General features: G+C 48.9%; 8 protein-coding genes across 8 annotated transcripts; 4 read left to right on the top strand and 4 right to left on the bottom strand.

The window, feature by feature from the left end:
* The first annotated feature begins 83 nt into the window (after positions 1-83).
* Positions 84-2,368, top strand: EI90DRAFT_3047012 (Hydroxyethylthiazole kinase). Its single transcript, XM_039059516.1, has 12 exons — positions 84-260; positions 337-436; positions 489-723; positions 771-1,229; positions 1,283-1,312; positions 1,362-1,418; positions 1,472-1,548; positions 1,600-1,681; positions 1,737-1,757; positions 1,814-2,030; positions 2,076-2,130; positions 2,166-2,368. Exons 1-12 carry the CDS (start codon positions 106-108, stop codon positions 2,223-2,225), a joined length of 1,548 nt encoding a protein of 515 aa, XP_038918800.1. The 5' UTR covers positions 84-105; the 3' UTR covers positions 2,226-2,368.
* Positions 1,842-3,632, bottom strand: EI90DRAFT_3152782 (uncharacterized protein). Its single transcript, XM_039065818.1, has 6 exons — positions 3,438-3,632; positions 3,278-3,380; positions 3,191-3,225; positions 2,830-3,136; positions 2,562-2,778; positions 1,842-2,507 (listed from the first exon to the last, which is right to left on the bottom strand). Exons 1-6 carry the CDS (start codon positions 3,491-3,493, stop codon positions 2,311-2,313), a joined length of 915 nt encoding a protein of 304 aa, XP_038918799.1. The 5' UTR covers positions 3,494-3,632; the 3' UTR covers positions 1,842-2,310.
* A 763-nt stretch (positions 3,633-4,395) lies between these two features.
* Positions 4,396-8,005, top strand: EI90DRAFT_3047009 (P-loop containing nucleoside triphosphate hydrolase protein). Its single transcript, XM_039059515.1, has 17 exons — positions 4,396-4,514; positions 4,559-4,667; positions 4,700-5,341; positions 5,362-5,416; positions 5,468-5,586; positions 5,818-5,903; positions 5,964-6,012; positions 6,069-6,362; positions 6,419-6,506; positions 6,554-6,587; positions 6,645-6,673; positions 6,732-6,832; positions 6,894-7,214; positions 7,351-7,381; positions 7,443-7,504; positions 7,553-7,865; positions 7,967-8,005. The coding sequence occupies exons 1-17, from the start codon at positions 4,474-4,476 to the stop codon at positions 7,996-7,998; spliced, it is 2,406 nt and encodes an 801-aa protein (XP_038918798.1). The 5' UTR covers positions 4,396-4,473; the 3' UTR covers positions 7,999-8,005.
* Positions 8,006-10,751: 2,746 nt separating this feature from the next.
* Positions 10,752-11,522, top strand: EI90DRAFT_3047008 (uncharacterized protein). Its single transcript, XM_039059514.1, has one exon. It carries the CDS (start codon positions 10,975-10,977, stop codon positions 11,200-11,202), a length of 228 nt encoding a protein of 75 aa, XP_038918797.1. The 5' UTR covers positions 10,752-10,974; the 3' UTR covers positions 11,203-11,522.
* A 1,031-nt stretch (positions 11,523-12,553) lies between these two features.
* On the bottom strand, positions 12,554-14,379 carry EI90DRAFT_3014383 (uncharacterized protein; the record flags this gene model as incomplete). The annotated part of the gene is made up of 10 exons (XM_039056776.1): positions 12,554-12,622; positions 12,774-12,905; positions 12,936-13,045; positions 13,229-13,276; positions 13,490-13,613; positions 13,680-13,714; positions 13,808-13,962; positions 14,004-14,167; positions 14,200-14,292; positions 14,347-14,379. The coding sequence occupies 10 exons, from the start codon at positions 14,377-14,379 to the stop codon at positions 12,554-12,556; spliced, it is 963 nt and encodes a 320-aa protein (XP_038918796.1).
* EI90DRAFT_3047000 (uncharacterized protein) lies at positions 14,084-15,044 on the bottom strand. Its single transcript, XM_039059513.1, is given in 6 exon segments — positions 14,084-14,109; positions 14,122-14,151; positions 14,162-14,492; positions 14,555-14,808; positions 14,868-14,952; positions 15,012-15,044. The coding sequence occupies 2 exon segments, from the start codon at positions 14,934-14,936 to the stop codon at positions 14,560-14,562; spliced, it is 318 nt and encodes a 105-aa protein (XP_038918795.1). The 5' UTR covers positions 14,937-14,952; positions 15,012-15,044; the 3' UTR covers positions 14,084-14,109; positions 14,122-14,151; positions 14,162-14,492; positions 14,555-14,559.
* A 2,082-nt stretch (positions 15,045-17,126) lies between these two features.
* EI90DRAFT_3144764 (5'-nucleotidase) lies at positions 17,127-19,602 on the top strand (the record flags this gene model as incomplete). The annotated part of the gene is made up of 12 exons (XM_039065193.1): positions 17,127-17,278; positions 17,376-17,547; positions 17,626-17,712; positions 17,776-17,814; positions 17,874-18,132; positions 18,200-18,256; positions 18,315-18,397; positions 18,457-18,709; positions 18,776-18,862; positions 18,926-18,967; positions 19,032-19,115; positions 19,199-19,602. 12 exons carry the CDS (start codon positions 17,127-17,129, stop codon positions 19,600-19,602), a joined length of 1,719 nt encoding a protein of 572 aa, XP_038918794.1.
* An 80-nt stretch (positions 19,603-19,682) lies between these two features.
* EI90DRAFT_2969324 (uncharacterized protein) lies at positions 19,683-21,059 on the bottom strand. The gene is made up of 5 exons (XM_039055647.1): positions 20,751-21,059; positions 20,661-20,691; positions 20,294-20,606; positions 19,961-20,235; positions 19,683-19,901 (listed from the first exon to the last, which is right to left on the bottom strand). The coding sequence occupies exons 1-5, from the start codon at positions 20,879-20,881 to the stop codon at positions 19,737-19,739; spliced, it is 915 nt and encodes a 304-aa protein (XP_038918793.1). The 5' UTR covers positions 20,882-21,059; the 3' UTR covers positions 19,683-19,736.
* Positions 21,060-23,560: the final 2,501 nt, after the last annotated feature.

Raw genomic sequence — 23,560 nt, 5'->3', positions numbered from 1 at the left:
ATGCAGACATTTCGGGCGTGGAAATATAGAAATTGTGGCTAAACATCACTGTGGTGGTGTGACGTGACGTATTCGTGACGGATTTTGAGGATTGCAACCTCAGAAATGTCGCAAAAGCGAGACATTGACTATAGCCTGTATCTTGTTACGGGGAGAGAGCTGCTCCCAAAAGGGATTGACTACTACGATTCACTCGAGGAGTCGCTGAAGGGAGGGGTCACCGCCGTGCAGGTGCGCGAGAAAACAGTCGACACTGGGGAGTTTGTGGAGATTGCGAGAAGGCTAGCTCGCTAAACTATAAATGGTTCCCACCAATCACGCCAATTTAACATACAGGACCCAGGAAATTTGCTCGAAGTACAATGTGCCCATCATAATCAACGATCGAATTGATGTGGCGCTTGCTATAAAGGCGGACGGCGTCCACTTAGGCCAGGTTATTTGACCGAACTAGTCGTTGTGCCAAACGACACTGAGACAGATCTTAGACTGACATGCCGATCGAGATTGCCAAGAAACTGTTACCACCTTCCATGGTTTTAGGTCTTTCGGTCTCCTCTCCTGCGGAAGCAACCCTTGCCAGCAAAGCTGGAGTTGATTACGTTGGAATTGGACCTATATGGTGGACCACGAGCAAAAAGCTTACCAAGGATGTTATCGGGCCGCGTGGAATTAGCTCAATTTTGGATGCGCTCTCTCAATCCATTAAGACTATCGGAATAGGTATAGGCAAATCACCTTCCTGACGGGGAAGCTGAATTATTCTGCAGGTGGTATCAAGTATCGTAACTTGATACGCACCCTTCATGGCGCCGTTACCGCGTCTGGAAGAACCTTGGACGGCATCGCCGTGATCAGCGAGATTGTGTCAAGCAGTGAACCAAGAAAGGCTGCGGAGAATCTGCGGAGTCTGCATCGAGCATTCACGGACCAACCTCATCCCACGCAGCCATTCACACCTTGGACTATCCCTACGGAGCTTCCAACAAGGGCCGATATTGTTCATCAAGTGGCTAAACTAATAGTCGAAACCCGTGCCTTGACCCCCCTCGTGCATCAAATCACGAATTATGTGGCCATGACACAAAGTGCTAATATTACCCTTGCCATGGGTGCAAGCCCAATAATGGCCACCGCTCCAACTGAAATGGAAGATCTAAGTAAGGTCTGCGGGGGTCTGCTCATTAATTTTGGGACCATTGGAGATTTCGAAGGAATGCTGCTTGCAGGTGACCTTGCTTTGGCATGCTGTTTCAAGCCATAGCTAAGCCCTCCACGACAGGAGAGTTTGCAAATCTGAACAAAAAACCTGGTAATACAGTGTTGGAGTTGATGGTATCGTGTCTGACCAACCCCATTAGTCGTATTTGATCCTGTGGCAGTGGGGGCTACCGCACACAGACGCAGTACCGCTAATCGTTTGTCTGATTGCTTATATTGTGGGAGCAATTGACAATTACATCCTCGTTAGAGCTGCTGAATGCTTGGCAGGCCACGGTTATCAAAGGGAATGCGAGTGAGATTGGTGCCCTGGCCGGGCTAACAGAGGTATTTTGGCTGTCGAACTCCTCTCAGACAAGTTTTTGAGGTTGGCATTAGGTCAAATCGCGTGGCGTCGACAGCATTGGGGATGGCTTCACAGATCCGGCCACCGTGGTGAAGGAGTTGTCACTCAAAGAAAGTACGTAGCCATCAATTATATGCGAGCGTGTCGCCTCATAATTCCAACCTCTCAGGGTGTATTGTGGTGATGACAGGTGGGTAACCTTCTCGAAATCGGACGTCGCAGCAGTAATTCACATTAATTACGAAGGAAAGGATGACTGGATCTCGAATGGGGAATCCGTTATCAAATTGAGTAACGGCCACCATCTATTACCAGGGATTACAGCTAGTGGCTGCATCGTCGGCTCTGCCATTGCCACATACTGTGGAACCGTAAACATTCTTGCCAGGCGTGGCCTTGCCGAGTCATCTGCATCTGATGGCAGACTTGTCCTGGGCGATATGCTTCTAGGCGCTGTGGCAGGGTAAGTGCCATCCTTGAAACTCAACTATGATTATATTTCGGCTAGGGTTCTGGCAATAACAATCGCATCCGAGATTGCCGGAGAACGGCCCGATGTCCGGGTACAGGGACATTCCTTCCAGCTTTGATTGATGAGCTAGGCCATTTAACACCTGAACCCATCATCCGGCGGGCAAAGATCACGCAGATTGCATAGGAGGAAAAGGAAAGGACCCAAGGCAGAGAAAGCATGAGCGTACAGATAGTTATCACTTGTAAGAAAACAAGATTTTGTATCCTGTTTATGAGGACGCATCTGAGGAAGCCGAAAACAGTTTGGAGAATGGCATTGATGATGTTGGCTGGAGCCAATTTTTCTCATCCCACTTCGCATGAGGAGCGCTTTCTATCATATGGAATGTGTATGCATAGCGCGTCTTCAAGCTGAGATTCTTCTCCGATTTGTGCATGACTGAGCCGTGAATGAGCAACAAGTCACCTGAAGCAAGCTGAGATTCTGCAATGGGGTAACGATCTCAACCGAGCTACGTGCCTGCATCGCATGTCACGAGTTTATAGTCGCCTTTGGATGGCAATTGATAAAGATCTCGCAATTGTTCAAACCCTGTTCCACCTTTAGGAAGGCGAACAAAACGCTTAGTAATAGGGATTGTCAAGTGCGATCCAGGAACGAAGCCTAAAGCACCGTTCTCGGCGGTGCATTTCTCCAACGCGAACCAAAACCCAAGAGCCGAAGGTGGGTCGCTATACTGAAGGATATGTTCAGCATTTCAACTGCACCAACACACTGTGCGACTCACCAGAAAGGTGGAATCATTGTGTTCTGATACCTCGCCCCCAATGGATGGCTGTTTGAATATCACCATGCTCTGTAGAACCGCAGGATCCTTGTGGAAATTTAGATCACGGGCGATCTTTTTCAATTGGTCGTTCTGCAGAGTCACCGCTCGGAAAGCAGGGTCGAGTTCATGGAGAGCGTGCCCCATCTTGTTCACAGAGAGCCCTTTTGGCCTGTTGAGCTTCCCATCTGGTCCGAATGCGTCCACCTCGAAAAAGAACCGAATCTTGTCTCCGCTAGTTAGAAAATAGTCGTCACCAACGTGTTTCCTGAAGATGGGCGGATAAGTGCAAGATATACGAAATAGTTTAGTACGAACGTACTTTTCGTCGTTTTCTTCGCCTGTCGTGAATCGAGTCTGAGATGGGTTGGCTTCTCACATCTGTCACATTGCTGGACTTTAAACATACCATCGGGTGGTCTTCAAGATCAAACTCTTGAAGTAACTCCTTCGAACGTTTGAGAAGCCCATTCACTTGCTCGTCGGATAGAAATTTTGGGATGACTAAGTAGCTGCAAATATTATAAACGAAGTTGTATGATATAACAGAAAGGCAGGAGACACATTACCCATCGCGTTTGAACTGCTCCACACGTCCAGGAGTCAAGATCTCATATGAAGACATAACAAGTGCTGGATTACAACGAGACTCTGGGCTCCAGGATATGTCCAAGCTGCTCTTTAGCCGTTGGAGAGATCGATATACCAAAGACGATTAGGCAGAGACTGAATAGGAGACTAAACTATTCAATATGACGTTTTTGGGGTTTGAAATTGAAAAATTCAAAAGGTTGAACTCGGAGTGTGCCGTCTTTCGATCTTTTTTTTGCTGGCCTTGGACACCTCGCTGTAGACGATCCAAGTGATAAATGTCTCCCGTGGCACCGAATAGCGCAATTGTGGCTTCATCGGCCTTCCTGACGGAACTGAAGAATTTGCAGGCCGCCCCAACAGCCCCAGACGCCAAGGCTGCCGCTGACAATTTGGCGCGTGCCGTAAAGAAGGCTGGACCTGCCTCTCTGCTGTAGGCAACACTGCACGATGTACACGTCCTTATATTTTCTGATGTCGTTTCGCAGTGATGAGAATGTTTTACAGACACTTCAGTCATTCGCCACTAATAAGAAATCTGGCTACGAGCGCGAATCTGCAGCTGTTGGCTACCATTCGCTCAGCTCAATCCTCAAAGCTCCTGCCCTTCCTTTATTACTACCAACACTTCCGATTCTCTTGGAGCTACTCTCTGACAAAGGCGACGTGGTCCGATCCGCGGCTAGCTTGGCCATACGGTCCATGGTTTCCTTAACTCCTGTGCAAGCCATTCAAAGTGTTATGGAGGTATTGGGTCACGAGCTTTCCAACACCGCCAAGTGGAAGTCCAAAGCTTTCTGCTTAAGCCAAATGGCGCGCCTCGCCGAGAGCAAGAATGAGGGTGTAAGAGATGAGATTGCAAATCTTCTCGGAAGGTTGCTCCCTCTCATCGAAACAAGCATGCACGACACCAAGCCGGAAGTTGCAACTGCCGCTAAAAAAGTGGCTACAGCGTTTTACGAAACACTTCCAAACCCTGATCTTCGCCCTCATATCCCTCTACTTGTTTCTGTCATGGCAGCACCCGATGAGGCGCCCAATACGATCAAGGCTCTGTCAAACACTACATTTGTCACTGAGGTCACGGCCCCTTCATTAGCTGTTCTTGTCCCACTCTTGGTCGGGGGTTGAATGCCAGGAGTATGGACACTCAACGCCGCACTGTCGTGGTCGTGGAGAATGTTTGCAAGTTGGTACGAGATCCTGTCGTTGCGGCAACTACCTCAGCTCGCTGGTTGAGGGTGTGGAGAAAATCGCTGCAAGCGCTTCATTTCCCGAAGTCCGGACGTTTGCGTCCTCTGCGTTGAAGACCCTACTGGGTGCTGGTGCATCCAAGACTGCGCAGCCCCCTCCTGACCGCGACATTGCAGAGGAAGTTTTATCGGTCGTTAGAACTATGACGTTAGATTTGCCTCAAAATTTATTTACGCCCTCACCTAATGATTCTCAGTTACCTCCCATACCCTCTCACCCACTCTTTAATCAATCACTTCGCTTTTCTGCTAGGCTCGTTGCAGAGCTCGTCCATAACAAGGACTTTATGGACCCTTCTCCATGGAAACAAGCTATAGATGTCTACCTCCAGCCATGGGTCTCTGGAAACGGAGCAGAAGCTGAACTGGTATCCGAGTCGATCCGAAAGCGCTTTTGGGATGCAGAGAAGGCAACACGACCAGCGCCTAATGACGATGGATCAGAGAATCTTCTCTGCAATATGGTCTTTTCACTTGCATATGGCGCACTGTTGCTCCTCTCCCACACCACGCTTCGTCTTGTTCGTGGCAGGCGCTACGGTATCTGCGCCGGAAATGGAAGCGGGAAGACAACACTTATGAGAGCAATCAGGGATGGGAAGGTTGAGAATTTCCCTTCTCAGGATGAAGTCGTGCTGTCTTGGTGGAGCACTCCTTACAGGGCGAGGATGCATCGCTTTCTATTATAGATTTCATTGCTGCCGGTAAGTTAACTAGTCGCTTTGGCACGTATCCATCCTGAAATTGGCATCTAGACCCGGCTCTTGCCAACATTGAACGTTCGGTCATCGCGAAACAGTTAGAAGAGGTTGGATTTAGTACCGAACGACAGACCCAGACTGTCGGGAGCTTGAGCGGAGGCTGGAAGATGAAGGTAGACCACAGCTATCACCTGTGAAGGCGTCACTCTAATTTAGATGAAAGCTCGAATTGGCTCGTGCAATGCTATATAAGGCTGATCTCCTTCTTCTCGGTAAGCCTATCGAGTTTCATGTATCGAATCTGGCGGTGACAACATCTCGACTCCAAAGATGAACCAACGAATCACGTACGAAACCAACTGATTCGCGCAATGTTGTTCCTGTCTGACGAATCTCACTTGCAGCTCGATGTGCCTTCCGTGAAGTGGCTTGAGGACTATCTTACGTCGCATGTAAACGTTACATGTCTCATTGTATCTCACGATTCAGGGTGCGGCTTTCCTGCTCACTTTGGACGAATAGCGTTTTCACCTAACAGCAAATCCCAAAGATTCTTAGACAATGTTACTACGGATATCATTCATTACGAGAATAAAAAAGTTAGTTTGAACCAGCCCCTCTCGTCCCCTCATATTGAAGCCTAGCTATTTCTCAGCTTGTTTATTATCCTGGCAACCTATCCAACTTTGTGAAACACGTTCCTTCGGCCAAATCCTACTACACTCTCGCCGCCACATCAGTCAAATTCTCGTTCCCACCACCAGGGAGCCTTATGGGTGTGCGCTCGAACACACGTGCCATCATGAAGATGGCTAATTGTACATTCACCTATCCTGGGCGAAAAGACCCAAGCTTGATTGACGTCAGCTGTGCTTTGAGTCTGAGTAGTCGGGTAGGGATCGTCGGGCCCAATGGAGCGGGGAAGTCCACTCTCATCAAACTACTGACTGTAGGTGGAACTGAACTTGTTTTGGAAGCTCAATGACAATTGTCCGTTTTTGTCAGGGAGAGACTGGGCCACAGTCTGGCACTGTGTACCGGCACCCATCGCTACGTGTGGGATATGTCTCTCAACATGCGACACATCACATTGGTATGATCATCCTTACCCACAGAGGACTGACATTGACGAATCATCAGAAAAGCACCTTGAAAAGACTCCCGTCGCATACGTGTAGGTTTTGCTGCTTGTAATCGATGTTCCCCAGCACTAAAGAGTAGCGATTAACAGTCAGTGGCGATTTCAAGATGGGCACGATCGTAAGTAGATATGCATAATTCTTGTGAGCAATTCGATTATTGATTTGTAACACCTTAGGGGAGCTTTTGGAGAAGTCCACTCGGGTGCTTACTGAGGAGGAGCGAGCATCGTTAGAGCAAGACTTCGTTGGTAGGAACGGCGAGAAACGCAAGATTGAGGTGTGTACAAATCTTTTTTTTAAGTGGTAGAGTGAGTGCTGATACCAAGGATTTGGAACAGATGATAATGGGCCGACAAAAGCTGAAGAAATCTTTCCAATACGAAATCAAATGGAGAGATTTGGACCATAAGTTCAACACGTGGCTACCCCGAGAAGATCTGCTTGAAAAAGGCTTTGCAAAAGTGGTTGCGCAGTTTGATGATATAGAAGCTTCAAGAGAAGGGGCTGCTAGCCGAGAAACCAGCGCCTCTGCCGTTAGAGCGACCCTAGAGCAGGTTGGGCTAGATGGGAATATTGCGATGTACAACGAAATGGGGGGATTGAGCGGAGGTCAGAAGGTCAAGGTTGTGATAGCTGCAGCATTGTGGAATAATCCTCAGGTGAGGTCGCATGCTACTCGAGGATACGATGGCCCCTGATGAGTTCTTTTCGCTGGCTAGGTGCTTGTTCTAGGTATGCGCTTTGAGATTCGTGTGGCAACCGTTCTGAGACTTTAGATTACCGACACCAGATGAGCCAACGAATTTCTTGGACCGAGAAGCCCTTGGTGAGGAGAAGCACGCAACACGATTTGTTTCACGTGCTGATGAATGTCATGAAACCTCTAGGCGGGCTAGCTGTTGCCATTCGAGACTGGGCTGGAGCGGTTCTGATCATTTCACATAACATGGTGAGCGGGCCTCTCGCGGTAACTTGAAGGTTCCCTAAAAGAAACTAGGAATTTGTCAATGCGCTTTGTCCAGAGATATGGAATGTAGAAGCGGGTCGTCTGGCGCGGAAGGGTAAGGTTGCAGTCGTGGAGGATGCCTTTGCGGACGGAAAATCGCGCCCAGGGTCGACCAGAACAAGCGCTGCACCTACACCTATTGCCTCAGTCAGCGGTACACCAGCTGGGACTGGAGACGAAAGAGCCGGTTCTGGGACAGCCAACCCGACACCGGCGATTAAGAAGAAAAAGTTAACCCGCAACCAGCTTAAAGTGAGGGATGAACGGCGGAGAGCCAGGAAGCTGGAGTGGCTTAGTTTTGGTGGTGAGTCACCGCTTCCTGCTTCATACTCCCTGAGAGTGGCGGCTGATGGAACATGGGTGTGGTCACCTTTGACGCTGCCTCCTAATTATTCCGTTACGTAGGACCCAAACCTGAAGACACAGACAGCGATTGATGACCGGAATTCCCAATATGGTTGTTCCCACGCTCACCCCTCGTCGGCCAGTTTACACATCAGGCAAAAATCGATCTAGATAAATAATTATCAAGGCACAGGATTAGTTTGCCTCGATATTCTCAAGAAGTACCTCGGTTATCATTGCCCAATTTGGTCGTCGCGGTTTTCCGGGCACGTTCCTTCCTTGCACATAATAAGATCAATTGGGTGCCTATATCACGTATCCCTTCGCATTCGTCTTCCTCAGCTACCCTAGAATACCATTCGTTGGCCATACTCGACTGCTAACCCTGTATAGTCACTGCGGCCTTTATGCCCATGCCGTGCGGGGACATCCTGATTGACCGATCCTTTGAATTGTACGGGTTATCTTAGATGCCTAATATCTCCCTCCTGGCGTTCTACGTGGGCAACAATTGGACTCAAATTCATCTATAATGAGGGAAGAACGAAAACCACCGAGACACCGTTAACTTCTAACCCTGGAGATGAGGGTGTTCTCGTGTGACGGGGATGGTTTAGATGACCGATGTCTCGTGATCCTCCAGGGAATTGACCGGGTAGTTGTCACAAGGGTGGTAGGTGGACATGTGTTATCAGTCAAAATTTGGTTAGGAAGCCGAAGATTGCGCATGCAGTTGAGCTGATTGAGGTGTTTCTTTCGTTGGGAACAGATCAGACACATGATCGAACGAATTCACTGAAAAGAGAGGCGAACAAGCCAAACGGGATCACGGCGGGCCAGGAGGGGGGAGAATACAACGTGCGCGCCTAGCAACCATAACGTACACATGCAACCTTGATCAGGCTGCATGAGCCGCGTGCACTGACACATGATGCCCTGCGCTATGACAAATATTCTTCTGAACGCGCGCAACATGTGCAGCTTATCTAGTTATCTAGCTACACGCGTAAAAATCATATATGGTTGAAGATAACGTAAATATTGGAAGAACAAATTAAAGTAGTAGCCACCAAACGGGCGATTGGCGGATCGGTGGAGTCTGATAATATAACAAGTGGGACAGCAACATACGAAACGATAATGAATATGGTCAAACTACAAATAAGGGGGAGTGAGGCGGGCTACAAGTGGATCTTTGCCACACAACGCGCCAGCCAACGAGAAGCTATCAAATTACAAACGTTGATCTGACGGTCAGGCGGAAAGTTGGGAGTAAAGCATGTATAGCTGCAAGCATTTGGATGCGACGTGGAACGAAAAAAGAAACTAGCCACTAGGAAAAAAAAATAAAGAATTACAAGTGGTTGCTATGCTTTGTGATACAGATGATTTTGGGACTCTTTTCGAATCAAAACTGATGTGTGCGGGCGTTATAACAGGAAGGAATCATGTTCCAGGGCTGCGGATCCGAAGGTGGAGGCAACACAACACATGGAACGGAGAAACAAAGAAAAGACAACAAAGAACTGAAACATAAGTGAAGGAACTGTGCATGGTGGGACGAAAAACCAGAGGGTGCAAGGTATAGAGAAGTTACTTGAGGCTGGCTGCCAATTGTGTTTTCATAGTGAGGAGAAAAAGGACAAGATCGAGTGTGGTACTGAGAAATATGTCAGCAAAATGTGTGTCGGTCGGCCTGCTCGTCCAGCGGAACATGTGTTGGGCTCCAGGTTTCGTTTCGTGAAGAGAGAATGGAAAGAGTAACATTCCTTGGTTTGGCAGGACATGGTGGGTCGATCGAGGACTATGTTTCATCTCCTACAACAATTGAGTGCGGTGGTCAGTCCCAGTTCGACAAAACGCAGCTTAGCAGATTCAAAGCCAAAGAATAAATCCTGCGCAGACTGCTACGTACCCAATCTTCACACGTGCCCCGACTTTCGAAGACAAAAAACCCCGCTTCGAAAGGTTAAAATAACAAGACGCCCCCGCCTCACCACCTCAGAGTACCCGCCCCATTGGACGCAGTATCAGTGGTCGCAGCACCATATCCCCCGCCATAGACTCCATAAGATCCTCCGCCATTCGCTGTTCCACTGCTACTAGTCGATGTAGTTGATGTTGAGCCTATTGGGCTCGTCAGTTGTATCGAGCCAAACGTCCCTGGACCAGCCGCCGTCCCAGAGTGAATGTGGTGTGAGGCGTGATGCGAGGTATGGTGTGGATGCGATGGATGAGCCGCCTGGGCCTGCTGTTGCGTCCGAGTCTGGCGGAACGATTGACGTTTATTCTGGAACCTGTTAGAAAACCTGGTAAGTATCATTGGACGATAACATGGGAAAGTAAAAGGGAACGGGAGACCGGGAATACGGACCAAATTTGAACTTGACGGGGGCTCATGCCCAACTTACGAGCCAACTCGGCACGTTCCTCGGTAGAAGGAAATGCTGTTCTTTCGTATGTAGCATTCAACGTTCTCAACTGTGTCGCGTCGGCCCGTCGGCGCTTCGGCTTGATCCCCGGTAGATTCCCATTCACACTTGCAGCAGCAGAGGCTGTGACTGTTCCATTTGTCACACTGGACGAATTAGTCGAGCTCACTGGGCTTGCTAATGAGCCCGAAATTGATCCCCCCAAAAGATGGTTTACTCCATTCGCTGGAACGACAATCCCTGCCAGATCACCGAATGGACTGTTTCCGCCAAGTCCCCCCATACCTAATCCACCCGTATTAATGAAGTATGAGCTGGCAACACTTGATCCGCTAGACGACGTAGTACCCATCGGCTCGGCAGAGGATCGGTCTCGGCCAATGGCTGAAGAGAGGAGACTACCAGTTGAACCTCTGTGGGAGTGACCGTGGACAGATTCAGGTGAAGTGGAGCGCGTTGACCCATTTGTTGATCCAGCTGTTAGCGCAGCAAGCGGAGGAAGGGTTCGCGAAGTATCATATGCACCGGTGCCATTACCAACAGCACTGGCGCCAGCGCCAGCGGGTGTAGAAGCAAGGAACGCAGGACTTTGGTGCCCTCCGGGCGCGTACGGTGAGGAAGCTGATATTGGTGAATATGATGTTACGGATGTTGGCGTGGGATTGCTGTAAGAGCGAACGTGATGGCTTCCATTGCCGTGCGGGTGATGCGCTGCATTGGTCATGGCGTAGGACGAGATCTCGTGCGTTACCGAGTGGTGATTGCCCGTATTGTGTGGAGCATGTTGCTGGTAGTGCGGAGTGGCATAAGGGGAAGGTGCCGACTCCGAGGCGGGTGTCGTTGCATAGGCCTGGTGCGGGCTAGCAGCATACTGGTGCGGCTGAGATCGGTAAGAGGCTAAGTGTGGGCGTGTTCAAGTTCGGCAGGGGGGGACAGGACGATCGAATCGGGGAGATTAAGGCAAGGAAGGGGAAGTGTCCCAAGTACCGGTGCATGCGTCAAAACAGAAGAAGACCAATTGAATTTCTGAACTTAAACGGTGGAGGTGCTTCTGCTAAGGATATGCGTACCTTGGGGAGGATAGGTAGTTGATGCACTCCAATCTGTTGCATAATTGGGCGAGGAATCAGAAGAGTTCCCGTGCCATTCGCCGCTTTGCGACCGAGGCTGAGTGTGAGGTTGAACTGAGGGATTCGAGGATGTCACAATCGGGGGAAGCGTGAACCCCGGAGCGTTAACGCTACGCGTGACATCGTCGAGACTGGGTACAGAGTTCCCGCTGTCCCATCTTTGAGGCGCGTAAGTGGTACTATGATGAACAGATGGGCTCTGCGAGTGTTGGTCAGCGCCTGACCGGAGCACTGCGTCGCCGGCAGATGCGGATGACTGGAAGGGAAAGCCAAGTTAATGTCACATAGCGCTCGGAATAGAACAGGCTCACCTGGTTCATACTCGCTGCGTCTTGAAAAGCGGTGAATATTTGTGGAGGACTAAAGTACGGCTGATAGGGCAGGACAGTGGGAGATGACATGATGATGAATGAGTGTGCTATTCTTGATTTGGAGGAGGAGGGATGTAGAGGGGGATGAAAGGGGGGGGAGACTTACAATGAAGTATGAGGGCGTTATAAAGCAATCTGAACGGGATGACAATGATGAGGGGTGACCAGAAAGAGACGAACTCGGTCCAGGAGAGGGAGGATTAGGTGTATTTGTTCTGCCGTTGAGAGCATATTCATTTCTCTTGCCTCCATGTTGATAATCAACCGGGGGCAGCACTTATTCGAGTGTGGAAGGAAAAAAGCAGCAGCGATACCCACGATGCCTCCGCAACTAACGAGTGAGTGTTCTTGGAGGGGGTTTGGGAAGCTCCGGTGCACAAAAAAAAAAAAGATATTTTCCAAACTGAGTGAGTGAACGTCGGAGAGATGAGTGAATAAAACGATCAACACATTCATCTGGACTTCAAATCTTTTGAACAAAAATTCGACTCTTATGGGTTCTTGCCATCTGATCTCTTTTTTTTAATTTCACCTGAGGGAAAGAGAATACAAAAGAAATCTAAAAAGAAAGCTGGATTCTTTTTCTTTTTCAAAAAAAAACCACTCCCCTTTATTTTTTCTCTCCACCCCTTGGATTACCGTCGGGCGGGGCGTGGATAGGGTTGAGTCACCGAAGCACGAGCTACGTATCACAGCGTGAACGATACGATGTGCCTAAACGGCGTTACCATCAATCATAATTGCAGTGTCGGGCGTGGTATTCCTGGGATGCGCGGTAACGAGCTGTAACCAGTACCCACGTCCAGTGTGTTAGAAAAACTCTCTTTTAGCCTTGCAACCTCCGCCCTTCCGTTGCCCTGTTACTACTCTGTCATACTAGGAATCAGGATTTGCACATGTGTCTAATGGATCCTTTCTCTAATGTCGTATCTACTTGCCTCTTCTGTACTATCCGGGTCTTTGGTTCGTGGATGCTGTTCCTAGTAGCCCACCCTGGCCGCAGATCTTCGCAGGTCTTGCCCGCATTCCATTCCCATGGCCATGTGTTGAAACTAGTTTTTATCGCCTGTTCCGCAGCCAGACTCTAGTTACACACCCTTCGCCATATGCGAGGGCGCTGCACAGTACAGGCTGTCTGCAACCATCCAGGACCCATTCGCATCACATATATGCGGGTAGTTTCGAGCAGCTCTGCGGTGTTCCAGACTGGGCAATGATACCTTCATTTCAATTGTGGACTTCATCCGGCATCTACTCAGTGCCCAATCCTAACCGCCAATTACCACCACTCGCTCTCTTGAAACGCTTGACATTCCAGCTTCAGCGCCTCCCCCGCGAAATTCCTGTCAAACTACCTCTTGCCACGTGCGTACCACGGCGGCTACTCACCATGATAATCGACTTTAAAGCGAAATTGTCTCCTTTCCGAGCCGGTCACTATGTATGCATATGCTTCTCAATCAAAATAAATGGATACAGTCTCGTCCCTCTACTTAGGAGTACTACGGCAATTGTGACACTCCCAGAAATGCAGATACGATACCCTAGCGTGTTCACTCTGTTTCCGGCAGTTCCAACTTAACCGGTCTGTCCATACCCACTCGCACGATCCCCCCTCCCCTCCCCTCACTCACGTCCCTCAGAACTCACCACGTTCAACCTTCTCGGCGTTTACGACTTTTGACTTCAAGAAAGAATAAATTGTTCCCCTCCCGCCTCGCAGAAAAGACGAAACACCGCTCGGCCAGCCAAGAATATGCGCACGCCCGTCAGCCTAGACGCCGAATTCGAACAAGAATCATCCAGTCGCAGCACAATATTGTTGTTGGTCAAATATTACCAACTCCCTGATCACAGGGTTATCCGGACTTAACCCTGCGATGATACATTCATTCGGGGATTCTTAACAATCAAGGCACAGGCATCAACAGCTCGATGAAAAGGCTCTAACCCCTTAACTCAGCGCACCATCAGCATCAGAGGAATAAGCGTGCATCGCGACCGCCTGGCGCAATTGCTCGCTTACCACCCAATGGCGAGCGAACAAAGCGGCAAGGAAAGAAGCTCCTGGCGAGAGGACACCGGTGTCCGCAGATGGTATTTCATCAGCATCATACCCTATCCTATCATACGTATTTAGTACGTGCATTCTATCAGCACACACCTAAAACTTCGGGCAGAGTTAGTAGTACTGATTATACGATCAACCACGCAACAATCTGCAACATCTTTGTGATTAGATGGTGCGCACGCGGGCGGTCCTCGTCTCCCATGCTGGGCACGCGATGCGCGTGCCAATTTGCATTCCCGATCCAAAACTTTTGCACTCTAAAATCAAATTGATATCTCACAGCACATACCGAGGCACTGCAGCCAGCTGGTTCTTTCTTGTCGAGTCCCTTCCCTCCCAACGCTTGACCGCCACTGCTAACCCCGCCAAAGATCCCACTCAACTGACCCGGCCCTTACCCCGAATCGCATCATGATACGGGCAACGGACGCCTGACCTGAGTCAATTTGTTCCACGCCAGGGTATACATATTGACATCGTGACAAACGAGTCGGAATGGAAACGCATACACGTATATATTTGGGCCTCGGTCGGTACATACTATTTTTAGGCACAATAGCTGGGAAGTACTGGAGCTAAAATGTAAATTTCCCTCGTTCCGTTGCTCCGAGTCATTATTTTCTTACACTGCATGAATTGGACAGGGTTGTTAGACCCTTGTGCACACAAAAACCGGTGTCAGCTGTGTTCCAAGAGAAAAATCGAAGAACGCCCCCGAAGCAAAAACTCGACAACGGTTCGGTTTAATGAGCACGGTCCAGAAGGTCTTAATTTTCTCACCATTAAAAGGCCTGCTACAATGAGTTCGGTGTTGGAGAACTGAAAGCAGGGTAAGTTCTTTCAGTTGAGTCAGGGGCTCAGCCAGTTGGGGAAGATGACTCGATGAGAGCACGTTCATGTTCGTCGACAAAGAAATTGGGGAGTTTTTTGCCATGCTGATGCTTGGGGATCATCAAGCCGGATTCCGAAACATACCTTCAACGAAGCGGTGTACAAGTGCACGGAAATCAAGAATGGCAATATCATGCTCCAGGGGAAAATGGCGCGGTCTTTTCCTTTGGCCGTTTGTCCCTATTTAACGATATCTTGTGAAAAACCTAGGAATGAAAACGTACACAGCATGGCAGCAAGAGGGTTGGTCCGGGTTGGGATACGGAGATGAACGGAGAAAACTTGTACACCGGGCATCACTCAGCGATAGCGCTAGTGCCAGGAAGGAGCAAGCAAGCGCCTGGCGTCCGGACTGCCCCACGGAAAATGAAAAAAAAAAAAAAACTATATCGCATCACATGCGGCGAGTAATGATACACAGCCGTGATGGATGTTAACGGCGAGCTGAACGCAAAACAAAAATGGATGTGAATCCCCTTTCCACGTCCATGAAAACAAACGGCCTCTCAGTTCCTTCTGCGCTTAGAAGAATAGATCCTACTGACTCCAGCACGACGCGTTTATGGAGTTTTGGTGCCAATAAGTCGGATCCCCCCAACACCAGATGGGGGCCCTGAAAGGAGATGTGGTCGGGGGGCTTGGGTTGGACGATGAGGAAGATAAATGCTCCTGAATGCCTGATGGAGCCAAATCAGATGGTTCGAATGGCAGGCATGCCGTACTATTAAGCCAGGCCTCAATCATCTATTCCCCTCGTTTTAGTGAGCCCGACTGTCGTCGAACTGAGCCAAGGTCACACACGGCCAAACGAAAGAGGCAACACCGAAGGGGTGCACACGGAAGATGAAGGTCGATTGAATGAAAGTACCCTTTTTTGGTGTATTTAGGATGACGCTGGGCATTGTCGAAACAATGCGCCAGATGAATCGTTTCACAGGATAGATGAAGGGATAATGAAAGGAAGCGATGTCCGCAAAAGCACTTATAATCACTGAACTGCGACCGGTCACTTGTCAAAATGCCCAATTCCAAATTGGAATGGTGGTTGTGCACGGATTATAGTAAGAGAGAGAGTGGGCAAGTTATCAGGGGAGAGGTTATCTTGACACGAAGCAAAATCGGATTAGTTGAACCAGAGCAGAATTCTTGATCTCAATGTGATTCCAAACCGCGTGGGGTCAACGTGGACATGAACTAGGTTGAGAATGTCCGTCTAACCCCTTTGGGTTATACAATGCAAGTATGAAGGTCAAGTCCCCGAACGAATGGGATATTGTCCAAGCTTGGTGAATCAATACTCGCCCAGTATTTGGTCAACAACAATGGAAATCGTTTCATTTTGTGAGACGGGTGGTTTTCTCATGTTGTACGAACGTGCCGGAAGGCGGCTGATAAGATTGGGACTCACAGATATTGGGCCCCCAGAGCAAAGCACTAAGAGGGGTGCGAGTTTTGCGCCCGGGGTGGAGCGGGTCCGAAATACCAAACCGGGAGTCAACGACGGGCGGCGAGTGCTTTCCCCACGAGCTGTGTCCGATCGCAAGTATGTGTGGAAAAGTGTTCGTTCCTACAGTGTTTGAGGTATTTGCCAGACATGGCTCTGCTCGGCCAGAAAACAGCTACCGAAACCTTGGTAGATGATCAACACTGACTACAACAACAGGTCGTTGAGCCAAGCACAGTCAGAATCCAGGGCGCCCCGGGGATGGAGTAAACGTGGTGGAAGTCTTTACATAATCCCCATGCCACGGGCTGTTCGCGTACGGCAATTGACCTTAACATGGCGATTATTCAAGACAACAGAAGGGGTCACCCAATGAGACATGTCTCCGAGCAGACAGGGATAAAGCTGCCTCCTGGAAACGACGAGGTGGCCTCATGAGGCCCTGCGCACAACGGCGTTTCTTTTGTTTGAAGTCCGGCGGGTATTGTGACAGCTTATCTGGGTACAGCATCCCCGCCCGACGTGCTAATCAATTAAGACCTTCCAAGTTAACAGTAAGGTGAAACGAAATCCAGCCAACGGATTGTGGGCGAAACACTGGCGCAACGCATTTTCATAGTCCTTGAACAACGTACTCGAACAGGAAAAACTCTGCTTCTAAGTTCTGAGTGCTGCTTTTCACGGGGAATTTCATGCAGCGCAGTGTAAAGTGTTCAGAGGCGACGACCTAGAGCTCACATCCCATCAGAAGACGGGAATCACATGGATTTTGTTCACATAGCAGCTTTCAACGGGCGTTGAGGTGCGGAAGTGTCAGAAAGAGGAATTCCCACGCCCTGACCAGGCGTGTTGGCACCTCCTTACCCTTTGGGTCCCCCATTATGCTGTCGTCCACTCAATTCCTTACAATACTAGCCGCAGTGAGCGCCCTAGCGGCCCCAGATCATCTGCGGTCACGTCGTCTGGATGTGTTAAACGCGAGGTTGTGGAGACGGGATGTTTTCGAAGACAGGCTGCACAACCTCACTTTCGTGTATGTTCCTGGTGATGTTATGACATCTGAATGATGCCGAACCCCTTGAACTTCTCCCGCATTTGGCATCTAAATATTGTTCTCTTATTTCTCTTAGCCATGTGAACGATGTGCACGCCCATTTAGACCAGTATCGCAAGTCGGGAACTGACTGCGACCCTCCATCCCCGGACTGTGTAGGAGGCTACTCCAGGATTAAGACAAAAGTAGAGGAGATACGCTCCACCACACCAAATACTCTGCTTCTTAATATGGGCGACGAATTCCAGGTAAGGACCTTGCGTTCTTGGTCCCCACAACGCAACGGGCGCCGTGAGCCAGGAGAGTTTACGTATTTTTTTCGACAGGGCACTCTTTTTTACTCATTCTACGGAGGCTCCAAGATAGCAGAAACAGTAAATGACCTCAACTTTGATGCAATGACGATCGGCAATGTGAGCAGATTTGCGATTCACGACCGGACTTGTGTGGCAATTGAGCTAAAATCTATTCTACAGCACGAATTCGATGGCGGAGATGATCAATTGGCCAGTTATGTTAGTGAGAGCCCCCTATCCTCTTCTATTCCGTGCCATTATAATGGTCGCGCATCCAGCTCCACAACGTGACGGCTCCTGTTGTGAGCGCCAATATCAAGACAAACAACCACTGGCTGTCTTCCCGTATCAAGCCTTACCACGTGTTTCCTGAACATTCGCTGGCTGTTATCGGGCTTACTACAATTCACACCAAGACGACCTCAAGCCCAGGACGTGACACGGAATTCCTGGATCCCGTTGAAGCGCTCCAGAGAACGGTAGATGAGATTAATGCGAAAGAGAACGTGGGCCGTATCATCGCGATGACACATATCGGTAAGCCCGTAGCAATAAAGGATCTGTGAGGTCGACGAGAACACCTCGCTTTTATGTCGCGGCATAGGTTACGAAGACGACGTGGATCTAGCCAGGCGAACTCGTGGCGTTCATTTGATATTGGGTACAATCTCCACAGGACCACCTTTTGGTCATGCCGCTCATTACCATATCCATCGTAGGTGGCCATTCACACACTCTTCTCGGCGATTTCGACGAAGCTGAAGGCCCGTACCCAACGATTCAAAGGAACCTGGACGGAGAGGTCGAGACAATTTCCCTGTTTGATTAACTGTTTTCTCACACTCAGTGATTCGACTGTAGGAAGTATTCATTGTCACAGCTTGGAGATGGGGCCAAGTTCTCGGATTTATCAATATTGCGTTTGAAAATGGTCCAGGGGGGCGTGTGCTTGAATATACTGGTGGACCCATTGTCATGGACAGTTCCATTCCTCGAGATACGGAGCTCCAGGCCAAGGTGGATGCATGGCGCAAGCCATTCGACGAGTACTCGAAAAAAGTGGTCGGCTGGACAAATGGAGATCTTGATCAGACCCGCTGTCAGATCGAAGAATGTGTGTCACTTTCATGTAAAATAAAAGCGAGCATTGACCTGCTTTTCTCTGGTGCCAAACACTCAGGCACATTGGGCAACCTAATCACCGATGCAATGTTGGATTATCGACTGGACGCTGGCGGAAAGGTTCATGGTGCAATTATGAATGCCGGTGTGTGAACTCCAGGTTTCTTCGCTCGTCACTATTATCAATATGACGCTGCCTTACCTTCAGGTGGCATCCGAGCAACTATTCCTCAAGGGAACGTCACGCGAGGTGAGCGCCACCCATGTTGGGATATTAATTATTGACTGGTTTTCGACCGTCATAATCTCCTCAGGCGCCATCGTGACCTCATTTCCTTTCGGGAATGCTGTCGTGGACCTTGAGTTCTCTGGAAGGGAGCTCTGGGACATGTTTGAAGGTACTGCTCTCGGTTTCCAAATGCTTTCGGCTGTGCAATAACTCCTTTTTTATTGTGCGCTCCTGGCTTCGATGCGCTTACAGGCATCGTGAGCAGAAGGAATTCAGCGAATAAAGAAGTCACATCATTTGTACAAGTTTCTCGAGGGGTAGCCTTCTCATACAATCCCAGCGTGGCTGCCGGTTCTCGCCTACGGTCTCTAAATTTGACTTCTGATATTAAAATTACTCCCGACGATCAAAATCGTTATGTTGTCACAACCATCGATTTTGTTGCCGCTGGAGGTGATGGCTTCCTCAATCCTCCCAGAAAACCTGGGCCTCCGCTCAACACCCTGGATGATGTTCTCGCAGACTATATCCGTGCCAAGTCGCCTTACACACCCTTCAAGGAGGGACGAATCACCAAACTTGAGGGTTACCGGGGCTCGGGACAGGATATACTAAAGACCTGTATTGGACTCCGCTGCCGTTCTCTCCCGGCTTAATTCTTGAACATGGGCAACCTGTCTCAGCTCAACTTCCTTCATTCTAATTAGGATTATAATAATAATCCTGTGCTAGTAATCCCATTGTGCAAATCATAAACCATGTTGAAGGTCGGGCTCGGGCTCGGGCTATTTTACACAGCGGGTGCCGTGGTGTTGTGGCTGGTACTGACGCCACCCACCACGTCCTCGATGAACACACCCGAAAAAACCAGTCCTTCCGTTGTTCCTTCCTGAATGCCGTGATGAGGCACATTGGATTGTTGGGCCGGAGTGTCCCGAGGGTCGGCCAAAGGCAACTGTAAAATGCATGGCCGTTAACAATACAGGGCAACAAACTGGTTCATCTGTGCTTCACCTTGAGCACTCCCCAATGGAAATCCCCCTGACCAGCGGCCCCACTGGAGGTTGAGTCGTTATCGACTAAGCACGTAACTGGTTCGAGGACTTCGCTGTTGTGGGAGAAGAATACAGCTAGAGTTTTTGCGTCCCATTCAACCTGAATGGCGAAATTGTGCCAGTGACTTTTACGCATGGGGGTAGTGAAGATTATATTTCCCGCATGATCAAGGACCTTGAAGTGATGAGCGGATGGATCGGGCTTTGTCGTAGAAGGGATCTTGAATGGCGTCCCTGAACACGCTCCGGATGTCAAGGGGCATCTTGGGAGCGAGCCCTGGGCGGTACACACCTAGATTTATGGCGAAAACATGGGTGCCATCTTTGGGCTCGACGAAGACAATTTGGTATTCATGTTTGTAATTCAACTTATGCTTGTGATCCGCCAATATGCTGACATGAAAGACTGTGGTGCCAACTTCAAACGCGCTTCGATTTTGACTCTGGGCAATAAGCTCCGTTCGTCGAAAACCGAACTGACTGTTCGTAACGTTGCCCCCAGGAACAAATACGGAGGAGTTACGGATTAAAATGGCGATAGACTGTTCAGGGTATGATCCCCAAAGGGGTGTGGAGTGGTATTTGGGGCCTAGCAGGTGGCTGTACTAAGGTTTACCCCATGTCAGTACATTACTGGAGACAGCAGGTCAATGGCATACATGACTAGCATTGCCACTCCCCTTCACAACGCTGTAAACCAGAGCGATGTCCAGTCACTGGTGAAAGGCAGAGCTGCGATTGTCACATACGTAGTAAAAGGGGGGGCACTAGCATCGAGCTGGGCTGGGGTATAGTTCAGAGGTATCCTGCCCTCATATATTACGTTTCCGGCGGTTACGAACGCCGCAGATGACAGAAATGACAGAGTGAAGGAGCGCATTTTGTGTGTGCGCAGAAGTTAGATCTTAAGAGTAGGATTAGAGAAAAACCACCTCTTCCCGCTAGCTTTTTATCTATTGTTGTGTCACCATAGCGAAGGTGCTGGAGAATAAGATGGTTGCCGACAGGGCGCGACAAAACGCTCAACATCGTAGATCCGAGTGCTGAGGATACATTCCCAGAACCACTTCTTTATTCCACTAGGAAAAAAGTTGTCTAATGGACAACTTCAATGTGTAGCGCTGGCTACCGCTACACGAGTGACGGCAGATGGCCCGGGAGGATTCGAAGAATACGTTGATTCTGTGCTGTTCTCATCGACCAGCCATCTCAACCAGCATCTCCCAAGTAATGACAAACATTTTCCATCGTGATGGGAGATCAAGAGATACGGGCGAATAGTCTGATTTCGATTCGGTCAATGGGTGACACATGGCAGAACTTCCCTGAAACAGCATGTTGGAAATGCGAGTCACCAGGTGTCGGGCACCCATGTGGAGGCTTTACTAGGTGCGCAGTCACAGGCTGCTGGATAAGTTCGGGGTAAAGGCGAACCGAAGCAAATAAAACTCACTGCTTAACCCAAAAGGAACGAAATAATCCGAAAGCATATCGCTGCTCACACTAGCCACCACGACTGTGGCCAGTCTTCCTTTTCAGACCCGATCGAACCACCTTGGACAACCGATATCTAGGGGGGTTCTCAGGACGTTCAAAGAGGGCCTAGAGGCCTCTTTTGTATGGGAACATCCCAGGACGTCCTGAGAATTCACTTTCAATTCAAACATTCCGTCTAAGCCTCCGAAGGACAACAAGAAGTCCGAGGCCAGCTCCGCTAAGCTAGATCTCTCATCAAAACTCGGAGACAATGGCAAGCTCATGCCACAAGAGCGTAAACATCATCTTGACGAGAAACTTTGCATGTTCTGCAGACAGTCTGGCCATATGGTCAAGGACTGCCCTAAGTCTTCTTCTTGTGTGTCTAAGGCCCGCACGGCCCAGACTGAGGAGCAAGGATCTGCTTCCACAGAGGCAAAAAATTAGTCCGCACCCCTGTGGACTCTGCATGGACCGGGGGTTGCGATTCTTCCCTCTGTGCACTCAAAGAAGTATGCCTAAATGCATCTTCCATTTCTGACTTGTCCTCCCTCCACATTCCCGTTTCTTTCTCTCTTTCTGATGGTCTGTTTTCTCCTTTTAATGTTGACCCTCCAGTTAATGTTCTACCCGTTGTAGATAGTGTTGCTGATGTTTCACTTTCTCCTCCTCTTCCACCTCTAACTACTTCTGTAGATTGTTCCACCTCTCTTCTCTTCTCTCTCTTCTCCTGTTTCTACTTCCCTGTCCGATGTTAGGACAAAAAATAAACTCTTCCACACCTATGAGAATGTTCCCGCACTCATAGACTCTGGTTCTTCAGACTGCTTCATCGATGACAAATTTGTGAAGGAGCTGGCCCTGAAGACATATCAGATTAAACCTCTACAACTACGCCTTTTCGATGGTAGCACCAACTCAATCATAACCCATGCCATTGATATTCCCCTCCACTTCGCTTCTGGAAACATCACCCCCACGACTTTCTTTGTCACATCGCTGGATGGATCTTGTTCTCTAGTCCTAGGACACAACTGGCTTACCCACTACAATCCGCATCAGCAAAAGTCCGTTATGCTCCGGAGCATCAAGAGTGGCTGGAGCATGTGGGAGACAAAACAGCAGATTGGGCACTCCTGGAGCCAATAGTGTTCTCCTGGGAGGGGGTTCAGGAGCAGCTGGGAGTGGTGAGGAGTATGTAATGTGCCAGGAGCAGTGGGAGGAAAATTTTGGTCTCTAAAAAGTTGAAAAAAAAAATTTAGGAAAAAAATTCAGGAACTATAGTGCCTTTAAAGTGCTTTCAGGACATATAATTATTTGCAAAATTGAGGAAGAAATGATGGAGAAAAATGGAAAATACTTTCGGAGACCCGAGAAATAATGAGAACTGAATTGATGGGAAAGTCTGAAAATTGAATAGGAAAGTGAGGGGAAGCCTTGTAAGCATTGTTATTTTCTGCTGTTCTGATTTTTCCTGATTGTTCTTGGTCTCACTCCCAGCTGCTCCTGGACCCTCCCAGGAGCTTTCAGGAGCTTCCAGGAGTATTGAGGAGCAGCTGGGAATGAGACCAAGAAGAATCGGGAAAAATCAGAACAGCAGAAAATAACAATGCTACAAGGCTTCCCCTCACTTTCCTATTCAATTTTCAGACTTTCCCATCAATTCAGTTCTTGGGTCTCCAAAAGTATTTTCCATTAGCTGCTCCTGGACCCTCCCAGGAGCTTCCAGGAGTATCCAGGAGTATCCAGTAGCAGCTGGGAGTGAGACCAAGAACAATCAGGAAAAATTAGAACAGCAGAAAATAACAATGCTACAAGGCTTCCCCTCACTTCCCTATTCAATTTTCAGACTTTCCCATCAATTCAGTTCTCATTATTTCTCGGGTCTCCGAAAGTATTTTCCATTTTTCTCCATCATTTCTTCCTCGATTTTGCAAATAATTATATATCCTGAAAGCACTTCAAAGGCACTACAGTTCCTGAATTTTTTTGATTTTTTCCCTAATTATTTTTTTCAACTTTTTAGAAGTCCCTATTTTTCAAATTTTCCTCATTTCCCTCTATATCCCCCCTCATCCCCCCC

This window comes from Cantharellus anzutake, assembly GCF_015039405.1.
Source record: "Cantharellus anzutake strain C23 chromosome Unknown EI90scaffold_12, whole genome shotgun sequence".
NCBI classification, from domain to species: Eukaryota; Fungi; Basidiomycota; class Agaricomycetes; order Cantharellales; family Hydnaceae; genus Cantharellus; species Cantharellus anzutake.
The sequence above is the reverse complement of the archived record's forward strand: the minus strand, read 5'-3'. Positions and strand labels throughout refer to the sequence as shown.

Excerpts from the sequence above, each read along its gene's own strand:
- EI90DRAFT_3152782 (XM_039065818.1), bottom strand. The coding sequence starts at position 3,493 with ATGTCTTCATATGAGATCTTGACTCCTGGACGTGTGGAGCAGTTCAAA. Across the intron at positions 3,381-3,437 it reads GAGCAGTTCAAACGCGATGG|CTACTTAGTCATCCCAAAAT; the intron begins GTAATGTGTCTC and ends TAATATTTGCAG. Across the intron at positions 3,226-3,277 it reads ATCTTGAAGACCACCCGATG|ACTCGATTCACGACAGGCGA; the intron begins GTATGTTTAAAG and ends AACCCATCTCAG.
- EI90DRAFT_3047009 (XM_039059515.1), top strand. The coding sequence starts at position 4,474 with ATGGCAGCACCCGATGAGGCGCCCAATACGATCAAGGCTCT. Across the intron at positions 6,013-6,068 it reads TTCATTACGAGAATAAAAAA|CTTGTTTATTATCCTGGCAA; the intron begins GTTAGTTTGAAC and ends GCTATTTCTCAG. Across the intron at positions 6,588-6,644 it reads AAGACTCCCGTCGCATACGT|TCAGTGGCGATTTCAAGATG; the intron begins GTAGGTTTTGCT and ends AGCGATTAACAG.
- EI90DRAFT_3047012 (XM_039059516.1), top strand. The coding sequence starts at position 106 with ATGTCGCAAAAGCGAGACATTGACTATAGCCTGTATCTTGTTACGGGG. Across the intron at positions 1,230-1,282 it reads CGAAGGAATGCTGCTTGCAG|GAGAGTTTGCAAATCTGAAC; the intron begins GTGACCTTGCTT and ends CCTCCACGACAG. Across the intron at positions 1,682-1,736 it reads GGAGTTGTCACTCAAAGAAA|GGTGTATTGTGGTGATGACA; the intron begins GTACGTAGCCAT and ends CCAACCTCTCAG.
- EI90DRAFT_3047000 (XM_039059513.1), bottom strand. The coding sequence starts at position 14,936 with ATGATATTGCCATTCTTGATTTCCGTGCACTTGTACACCGCTTCGTTG. Across the intron at positions 14,809-14,867 it reads AGGTATGTTTCGGAATCCGG|ATGAACGTGCTCTCATCGAG; the intron begins CTTGATGATCCC and ends TTGTCGACGAAC.
- EI90DRAFT_2969324 (XM_039055647.1), bottom strand. The coding sequence starts at position 20,881 with ATGCGCTCCTTCACTCTGTCATTTCTGTCATCTGCGGCGTTCGTAACC. Across the intron at positions 20,236-20,293 it reads TGTTTTCGCCATAAATCTAG|GGACGCCATTCAAGATCCCT; the intron begins GTGTGTACCGCC and ends GAGCGTGTTCAG. Across the intron at positions 19,902-19,960 it reads TCCATTGGGGAGTGCTCAAG|TTGCCTTTGGCCGACCCTCG; the intron begins GTGAAGCACAGA and ends TGCATTTTACAG.
- EI90DRAFT_3047008 (XM_039059514.1), top strand. The coding sequence starts at position 10,975 with ATGATGTTACGGATGTTGGCGTGGGATTGCTGTAAGAGCGAACGTGAT.